This window comes from Nicotiana tomentosiformis, chromosome 7 (genome assembly GCF_000390325.3).
Source record: "Nicotiana tomentosiformis chromosome 7, ASM39032v3, whole genome shotgun sequence".
Taxonomy (NCBI): Eukaryota; Viridiplantae; Streptophyta; class Magnoliopsida; order Solanales; family Solanaceae; genus Nicotiana; species Nicotiana tomentosiformis.
Window position 1 is genome coordinate 71614413 of NC_090818.1, and position 10559 is coordinate 71624971.

The 10559-nt window shown below is 37.4% G+C and overlaps 1 protein-coding gene across 1 annotated transcript; it reads left to right on the top strand.

The window, feature by feature from the left end:
* Window positions 1–9414: 9414 nt before the first annotated feature.
* On the top strand, window positions 9415–9876 carry LOC138895781 (uncharacterized). Its single transcript, XM_070180510.1, has one exon. It carries the CDS (start codon window positions 9415–9417, stop codon window positions 9874–9876), a length of 462 nt encoding a protein of 153 aa, XP_070036611.1.
* The last annotated feature ends 683 nt before the right edge of the window (window positions 9877–10559 follow it).

The following is a 10559-nucleotide window of genomic DNA, read 5'->3' on the forward strand; positions in this document are numbered from 1 at the left end:
GAGTCTAACCTTGAGCTCGGCTAATCGCTCTGCCATCATCGCAAATTTGAACTACTCTGTCACCACTTTCGGCGCCTTATGGAAGTCTGGTTTGGCATCTGGATATCGCGATACAATCTCCTCAACAGTAGGTAAACTATCCTCCTCGGCGGCAGTTCTGCCTTATTCCCCCTAATCGGGAAAAACCACGTCTAAAGGAATGGAGTGATATTCCATATGAATATGTAATAATTGCAAGGACATCATTGCAGAGAAAAGCAGATGGTGAAGCAAAAGGGAACGACTTTCGAAAACAACAGAGAGTTGTAAAGATTCTACGAAGAAGATGAAGGAGAAGCTCTTGCTTAAGAAGAAGAAGGAGTTTGGAAAAAGTTTCAAAATCAACAAACCATTCCCTATTTATAAGATTTGAGGACACCAGAATCGAAATGGCAGGCCATGATTGTTGCACCCTATTTTGCACTAGTCAAGACAGGATTCAAGTTGTGGTTTCTTTGTTGTTGATGAAAGAGAGTCTCCACCTAATATTTAAAGGTATACTAGGGTACCTATTTAATTACTAAGTCATGTTATTTAATAGTCTGCTAACCGATGAGATTATGGGTAAGGGTTCTTGTTCTTCTAAGGGGAAGGTGTTAGGCCCCCCTTAAAATCTACCTAAGGTAGCTCCATAGGATTTAGACTAAGTTTGGGATCAATTGTTTTATAAAAGGCTTTGACTAGTGATAAGGAATGATGATTAATGTATACCTAAGTATGATATCGATAGAAAGAATGTGAGGTCCTAAAGGGAAATGAGTTTATGAAGAGGTTTATAAGAGATATTAAAAGAATCTTGAGATTGGTACATAAATGGTGTAGATTGTATAAGTTTATAAAAAGATTGAGTTATGAAAATACTTTGATTTGGGGGATGGTTAGTTACATAAATCTAAAGGATGTCTTGCAAGAAAATGAACCCAAAATTACCTCAGATTCAGAGGGTTTTCAAAGAAGAGGTCGTTTGCTGAAAATTCCTTAAAGGCGGCAATTCTTGAAGTTCTCATTTTCTTTCTTTTGAAAATGAAGCTGAAATATGATTTTTCTTTTTTGAAATAGAGATGTTGTTTTGCTAAGTTATGGATTTTGAAAATCTTTCAAGGAAAGGAGGGTGAGTGAAACACAATAATAATTTGCGGGCAAATTATATTTATTGAGTTAAGGATCTACTTCTAACTAATTTCTCTTTTAAATCCTATGTTGTTTAAGGCTTGCCTAAGTTCATACGATACTAAAGCATGTGTTCTAATATATGAGTGTTATATACATGAGAGAGAGAACAACAATAAAGACATAACAAATACAACTAACATTAAACTAATAGAAGCAATAAACTAAATTAACGAGACAGTAATAATGATAAAGGAGTTGAAGGAAAGAGAACCGAACTCTGTGATTGGGCCTCAAGAATGAAGGCCCAACAATAAAGAAACGTGAACATAGCAGACGTTGGACTCCTGGACGAGATGCAATAAGGTTGGAATTGGGCCTGAGTTCATCAAGAACTCAAAGGCCCAAACAGATGTACATGTCAAAAAAAATAAGAGAGTCATTAGACATATATCCAATATATATTTAGCATATTCTAACTACAGATCATACTTTAATGTTTATGATAAATACACAAACAGATAACTGGAGAAAGAATAAGATAAATATGGTAGAGAAAATTATATATTAATGTGATGGCTTTACTTAGCAAATAATTCATATGGAAACCTTTCGTTGTAATTAAATATTAAACCCTTAAAGAACTGAATGTGTCAATGAATTAAGAGCTAAGGAGGGAACCACACTCGAGGTCAATAATCCCTTTGGATCCCTCAATACTTCAAAGTTCCCAGGGGACTCAAGGCCCGGGGCAATGCTTGTGCCGGGGAGGGCAACCCAGCCTAGAGTCAAACTCCGCTCCCAAATACCCTGAATCACTAATGACATATTTTCATTACGGGTTTAAGTGCCAATGAGGCCCTTCCAATGCAAACTAAGTACTAAAGCATTACTCACCACAAAATATATATACTTTCCTCTTAATGAAAATAACACCAGAGAATACAGATTTGCTTTTAATACTAAATAGGGGACACATATCAAGGAAACCTAAAAGGGGGCTGAGTTTCCGAATACACATATATAAAAAAAGAGGTTTCATAATCACACCATTGCAGGAATGAATCATTAAGGCATAACATATTCAAACAGGTATTGATAACGTTACTTGGCACCTTAAAGCCATCGAGGCAGATTCAAACCAATAGTCATAATCAGCCATTGTTACAGAGAGGTTATCAAGGTCATGGAATTAAGCTCTCATCATGACTACAAATTCACAGGTTCAAACATGGCACCCCTAAGGTCTAAAACGGGTCATGCTTCTAACAGTATTAGTAAGTCAATGTATTCAGATAATATCAACAAATGAACTTCATAAGGTTTGAGAGTCAAGTTCAGCTTCAGGTTAATAATAAAGAGGAGGACTAAGCATCACTCAAAGCAGAACATGGTGTTACAGAGTTAAGCAAAGAGGCTAGCAACATTCGGTCAACTTTTCATAGGCAGAATAAATGAGGTAGTGATCTCATACAGGTAAAGAAAATTTACACATTACAGAACCAAATTGATCGTGCAAATGAAGAAAGGAAATGGAAAACATTGCATCAAAACAAGTTCAAATTCAAACATAAATCTAGTTCAGCATAAAGATATGAAGTGATCATGCTTCAACTCCTAAAAGGGTCACTTGATTATAACCTAGTGTCTAAGTCCTTTCTTCATGGAAGATAAGTTAAATATAGATACATGCAAACTTTACAAAAATCAACAGGGGCTCAAAAGATTAAGGACATGAATGTATTGCACATGTGTGTGAAGATCTCTACTGATTATGGAACAAATAAACTTAGTTATGCAGCAATTACTAGTTGACTTTATCCAAATAAAATTATGACTTACACTAAGAAGAGGAAAATAGTTTAACCTTAACAGAATATATATATATATATATATATATATATATATATATATATATATATATATATATATATATATATATATATATATATATATATATATATATATATAAAAGATTCATGAGAAAAAGACAGCTTGATGCAAATAAGATAGTTTCCTAGGCATACAACAGTTGAGCATGATCATGAAAAAGTTATATTGATAGCCCAGAAATTACTCTCAGTGTTAACAGGTGCAAATACAGAGAAGAAAGCATCTAAACACTCAGATTCTTTCAACTTAGTTAAGTGACATGGACATATTGAATTTTCAAGTGTACATCAGTTAAGATTACCAAATAATGCACTTGATCATAAACAAATAAGGTGCAGGGAATAATATGCATAAGTGAACATTATAACAGTATCACTGGTGAAAGAAAAACATGAACATAATTGGTTTAACAATGATAATAATCAAACAGAGTAAGGACCATAGTGGTAACTCAGAGGCAGTTTAACAAACACAGTCATACAAGAAAGTATTTAGACATTGTAAGTTCAAACTTAAGGTTAAGAAGCAGGGATATAAGTCTTGAACAAATTCAGGTTTTATTTTAGCAATAACTATCAGGCAGCAAAGATTCATGAGAAGAAGACAGCTTGATGCAAATAAGATAGTTTCCTAGGCATACAACAGTTGAGCATGATCATGAAAAAGTTATATTGATAGCCCAGAAATTACTCTCAGTGTTAACAGGTGCAAATACAGAGAAGAAAGCATCGAAACACTCAGATTCTTTCAACTTAGTTAAGTGACATGGACATATTGAATTTTCAAGTGTACATCAGTTAAGATTATCAAATAATGCACTTGATCATAAACAAATAAGATGCAGGTAATAATATGCAGAAGTGAACATTATAACAGTATCACTGGTGAAAGAAAAATATGAACATGATTGGTTTAACAATGATAATAATCAAACAGAGTAAGGACCATAGTGATAACTCAGAGGCAGTTTAACAAACACAGGCATACAAGAAAGTATTTAGACATTGTAATTTCAAACATAAGGTTAAGAAGAAGGGATATAAGTCTTGAACAAGTTCATGTTTCATTTTAGCAATAACTATTAGGTAGTAAACTTAGCTTCCAAAACTCACAAAATTACAGAAGTGCAATAAAACAGAGATAACTTTATTATAAGTCACTGAGAACTATGAAGTTTATATTGAACATAAACATATAAGAATTTAGGCATGGAGACTGTAGGAAAACTCAAAACAAAGATCAATAATTATCATTTACCTAATCGATTATTACTTTAGAGAATCATAACAGAACAAGCTGATCATAAAAGGTTGTCAAACTAAAAAAATATAAATATCAAACATGTCAAACACATACAACATTATTATAATCTACAGAAGTTAACATCGACATATCTAAATTATTCAGAGAGATGAGCGAAAGAAAAGAGAGAGAAAGATGCTAACCTTCTTAAGGGTAGCAGACCAAACGAATTCTTTTTGTAGCTCAAAGATCCCGGAAACCTTCAAGCTTGAACCAGCAAAGAACTCGGCAAAAGAGAGGAAGACAGTAAGAGACCTAAGACCAGAAACCCTAGTTTTCTTAGTGTTTTTGTACTTAGTATGTTCGTGATTGTATGTGTGTTCAGTGTTAGGTTCTTCTTAGGTGAGAGCATTGAAGACCCCTTTTTATAGTGGCATTAAATGCCTCTAGGTTTCAACAAGATTCAAAATGATAGTGGAAGATGACGCATGGTAGATGATGATAGCAAATCGAGTGAAAATCTGAAGACAGAGGGGGAAATTCAGTAGTGATTTTACCTGAGTACTGGAGTGGAGTGAGTCGATCATTGATGGCGACGACCCATCGGACAAAGCTACAAAACCTAGAGGTCACTACGTTTGACCTCTGGGTAAATAATCTTCATAATGAATTCTGAAGAGGCTCCTCATATGCTTCGATTTGAAAGAACATAAGAGATCTCAGACGATTTGAGGTTTCACCCTTTGGTCTAAGGTTTCAGAATTAGGGCCTTTGAATTTCATCGGTCGAAATGGAAAGAAAATAGCAGGATTCACAGTACGGGAACAAGATAGATGGCCATACATGCTTGATTCGAAAGAACGAAGAAGAAATCAGACACTTGCCTCTTTAAGCCTAGGGTTTCTGAATTGGGGATTTTGAATCTAGTGAAGAAAATGGAAAGATAACAGCAGGATTCGCAGATGTAGGGAGGAAAATCGAGTGTTTGTGGTTTGATTTGTGACCTTGCACAAATTTGTGCAAGGTCTGTGATTGATTTGGTGTTGGTGAGTTGAGAGAATAGAGAGAGGAAGGGGAAAGAGGGACGGCGGTTCAAAGAGAGAAATGATTAGGGTTAGGGGGATACAGGACCAGTCTTTAAGGGTTAAAAACGGATAATGTGATCTGGGCCGTTGGATCTTTAGATCAACGACCCTAATAATTTAAGGTTTAAACAATTAAAACGAGAAAATATGATAGTCGTTGGATCTTTGGATTTGAACGGCTGAGATTAAGTCTGGTGAGATACAAAAATTAAAGGAAAATTGGGGATAAAACGTGGGTCATTGATCTGATAGATCAACGGTCCAGATTCATTGTGCTTTCTTTGTGAGTGAGAGAGGCGAGTGATGTGGCAGGTTGTGATTGGTTTAGGGAGAGTGGCATGGATTGCCAAAGTGGAGAAGGAGATGGGTGTTTGGACTTGGTTAGGTCCGAATTGGGTCTTGAATTTGGGCTAAAAATCATTTAGAAAGTAGCCATTTTGTATTTAATGAAGGAATTGCAATTGTAGCCTTTTAGTTTTTAACCCTTTTAAAATCAATTTATATAAACTTAACAATTTTAATAAAAAATATGGTAAAGTTTTAATTACTATATGTTGCTAATTATTTTAATTAATTATCCATAAATGACACATATTTTGAATTATAGTACTAATTTCGAAATATTAACATAGTAACCTAATTCACTGAAAATTAAGGAGTAATTTTGTCAAATTATAAAACCTATGTAATGTATATACAAAAGTTATTTTATGATAGTGAATACATTTGTAATTACACAATATCAGTACTACATGATTAATTTTGAAACTAATACTTAATTAATTTATAAAAGTAGATATTCATTAATAGAAAAATACTTTTAAAGTATTTATTATAAATTGTTAAGCGTGAATAAATTAGTTTTAAAAGGGAGGGTCAAAATTGGCCGTCAACAATGATTAGCACGAAAATCGAAACATAGAGCCAATCAAGGGTCACACTTGAATCGATGCGGCACGCAAGTAAATAGTGTCATTATGACGCATGACGTCACCTTTTCTCTTGGACCAGATGGCTCCAACGGACTTCCCGGGAAAGTCAAAGAATTCAAAACGTGAGGGCCTCAGAAGGCCACATTGCCCTGTATCCATGACCGCGACCTATATAACCAGCTCGATAAGATTGTATCACAAACGACATTGTCCACTCATCGACCTCGGGGACGACCTCGATGAGCGGAGGGACTAACTGTATGGGACAAAATTTATCTCTAAAATATTTAAGTAAGGATGGCATTAGCGAAACACTCCCAGGCTGCCACATGTCGAAGTGGCTTAAGGAACAATGAAGGTCGTGGTTTAAGAGTCAGCAAGGATTGAGGTATAGTAGTCGTCAAGGATCGAGGCCGAAGTCGAATACCCTTGACAAAGTTATAATGGCTAGTCTCAAGATAGGACATTAAAGAGAATATTCTAGTGGATATTCTCTGCACTTGTACTGTTAGATTTTCTAGGACATGTTCCCTATAAATAGAAAGAGACATAATGATAGGAGACATGAGATATTCATTTGTAAAAGACACTTTGACTTTATTCAGAGAATCTGGCCTTATTACATACATACAAAATCAACCTTTTCACGAAGGTTCTAATCCACACTTCTCAGTTGGATCCGAGAATAGCTCAAATATTCAAAGGTTGATCTATCATTCATCATTGTCAGAAAGAACATCTGCTGATTTTATTCTTTCTCGGGTGACCCATATGTTTTATTTACATAAATACCACTTATTGCTATTCATCACTATTTTATGCTACATTTCTTCCTTTTGAGTCTTTGAATATTGTCATTATTGTGCACAATCATAACCTTTGGAATAGATATACGTGTTATTTATCACCATACCGAGAATTTAATCTTTAGGATATTATTATTAACTCAGATTAACCCCTAATTATATAAATTTAATTATTTGAACCAAGATTTATATTTTTGGTCAAACAATTACATGTATGCATCGACAAATAATATGTTTATGTAACGATTCGGCCGGTCGTTTTGAGTATTACAGCCCCGTTCCCCCATTTACTGCTTATCCTGTGTTCAATTCTAATTATGTGACTTGTTAGGGAGGTTTCAGAATAAATTGAAACACTTAGTTCCAAGATTTAAAGCTTAAGTTGAAATAGTTGACCGGATGTTGACTTATGTATAAACGACTCCAAAATAGAGTTCTGATGATTTCAATAGCTCTGTATGGTGATTTTAAACTTAGGAGTGTGTCCAGAAAATTAATTGAAAGTCCGTAGTTAAACTAGGCTTGAAATGGCAAAAATAAAAAATTAAAAGTTGGGAAGTTTGATTGGGAGTTGCCTTTTTGATATCGGGGTCGACCGATTCTGTAAATTGGAATAGGTCTGTTATGTCATTTATCACTTGTGTGCAAAATTTGAGGTCAATCGGACTTGATTTGATAGGTTTCGGCATCGAAAGTAGAAGTTGGAATTACGTGAGATTTTCATTATGTTGTATCACATATGGCATGTACATTGGCATGTAGACATAGAGATGTCATATTCCTCATATCATTCAGAATTGATCTATTTTACTTGTACTGAGTTAACTGGTGAACTTGAAAGCATGCCTATATTTCTGTACTGTTATTTCTATACTGGACTGTACCTGTTGAGCTCGTCACTACTTTCAGCCCAAAGGTTAGTCTTGTTACTTATTGAGTACATGGGGTCGATTGTACTCATATTACACTCTACACTTCGTGTGCAGATCCAGGTACTTCCTGATACGGCGGTTGCTAGATTTGTGGATTTATCTGTTGAAGACTATTGAGGTAGCTGCTCGGCGTCTGCAGACCTTGACTCTCTTCCCTTTCAGTTATTTGTGTTGTTCTATATATTTAGACAATAATTTTATCAGTCAGATTGTGTTGTCATTTAGATCCTCATGTACTCAGTGACACCAGATTTTGGGAGTGTATTTGTATCAGTATTTGGGAGATTTTCTATTGAATTTAAATATTATATTTTCAAACTTAAAAGAAATTATGGTTTATTGAGGTTGTCGGCTTGCCTAGTATTAAGATAGGCGCCATCACGACATGCGGATTTTGGGTCATGATAAGTTGGTATCAGAGCCTAGGTTACATAGGTCTCACGATTCATGAGCAGGTTTAGTAGAGTCTTGCAGATCGGTATGGAGACGTCTGTACTTATCTTCGAGAGGCTGCCGAACCCTTAGGAAAATTTCACTTTCTTGTATTCTGTCGTGCGAATTTGTTGATTTCGGGAACTAAGAATTCTGTTATTCTATTCTCTCACAGATGGTGACGACACGTACTATCGGATCCGACGGTCAGCCACCAGTGCCACCAGTTAGGGCCACGAGAGGTCGGGGTCGTGGTAGAGGTCGAGGTGTAGCTCGCACAGCATTTGGAGAAGCACCTGTAGAGACACCAGTTGCTCCAGTTCAGGAGCAGGTTCCAGATATAGTTGAGCCGGCAGGACCAGCTCAAGCACCAACTATGCCTATTGTGATTCCAGGACTTCAGGAGGCTTTAGCCAAGATATTGACTGTTTGCACTGGCCTTTCTCAGGTGGTTTCGGCTCAGGCCGGGGGAGTTACTCATACCCCTATTGCACGTACTCTAAAGCAGGTAGTGCAGGGACTTTAGATACTGGGGGCACTACCAGTCTAGCTGGTTACAGCTGCTCAGGCCCAAGTGGGTCCTATTATGAATTATGATGAGCAGAAGAGACTAGAGAGATTTGAGAGACTCCGTCCTTCATCTTTCAGTGGAATTGAGTCAGAGGATGCTCGGGATTTCTTGGACAGATGCCAGCGGATGCTTCATACAGCGGGTATTCTGGAGACCAGTGGGGTCTCATTTACTACTTTTCAGCTGACCGGGGCAACCTTCAGATAGTGGGAGACTTATGAGAGGTGCAGACCAGTTGGTGCAGCACCACTATCATGGCATGAGTTCTCCTTATTATTTATGGAGAAGTTTATGCCATAGACCCGCAGAGAGGAACTGCGCAGGCAGTTCGAGTATTTATGTCAGGAGGACCTGTTCGTGACTCAGTATGAGATGCGGTTTTCGGAATTAGCTCGTCATGCAGTTTGGTTGGTTCCCACTGAGAGGGAGAAGATCAGGAGATTCATTAATGGCCTCAACCATCAGTTCCGTTTTGTTATGACTTTGGGAAATGTAGCATGTGGTAAATTCAACGAGGTAGTTGACAGTGCTCGACGGCTAGAGATGGTCCGTACTCAGGAGCGTGAGGAGAGAGAGGCCAAGAGGTCTCGTGGTCTAGGTAATTCCAGCGGTGTTCCTTCTGGGGGACAGCCTTATCACAACAGGGGTCGTCCTTATAGGCCTGCTCATATGACTTTTCCAGTTCATCGTGGCGCATCAGCTAGCCATGGTTCATATAGTGCTCGACCGAGTCAGTCTTCTCTTAGTGCACTTCCAGCTCAGAGTTCAACTCATGCACCATCAGTTCAGGGTTCATCTGTACCAAGATCTTCTGGTAGTTATTTTGGTTCTTGAGGTCCGCCTCAGAACTTGCCACCATTGTTCGAGAGGGATTGCTATGAGTGTGGAGAGTTGGGTCATGTGAGGAAATATTATCCCCGCCTTTTGCGAGGTCCAATTCAGCAGAGGAGTCAGGCTACGAATCCTGCACCAGCTGCTACGCCACCCGCCCAGCCAGCTCGGGGTGGGGCTTAGTCTGCTAGGGGTCGCCCAAGAGGGGGAGGCCGATCAGGTGGCGGTCAGGCTCGATTCTATGATATTCCTGCCAGACCAGATGTTGTTGCTTTAGATGAAGTGATTACATGTATTTTCTCAGTATGACACAGGGATGCCTCTGTATTATTTGACCCTGATTCCACTTATTCATATTTATCATCATATTTTGCTCATTATCTGGATATGCCCCGTGAGTCCTTAGTTTCATTTGTTTGTGTATCTATGCCGGTGGGCGATACTATTATTATAGACCATGTGTATCGGTCATGTGTGGTAACTATTAGGAGACTGGATACTAGAGTTGATCTCTTATTGGTTAGTATGGTTGATTTCTATGTAATCTTGGGTATGGATTGGTTGTCTCCATGTCATGCTATTCTGGACTGTCACACAAAAATTGTGACGTTGGCGATACCGGGATTTCTGAAGGTCGAGTGGAGAGGTTCTCTAAATTATGTTCCCAACAGGGTAATTTCTTACTT

Bases quoted from the DNA above. Each gene is read 5' to 3' on its own strand.
- LOC138895781 (XM_070180510.1), top strand. From the start codon at position 9,415: ATGCGGTTTTCGGAATTAGCTCGTCATGCAGTTTGGTTGGTTCCCACT.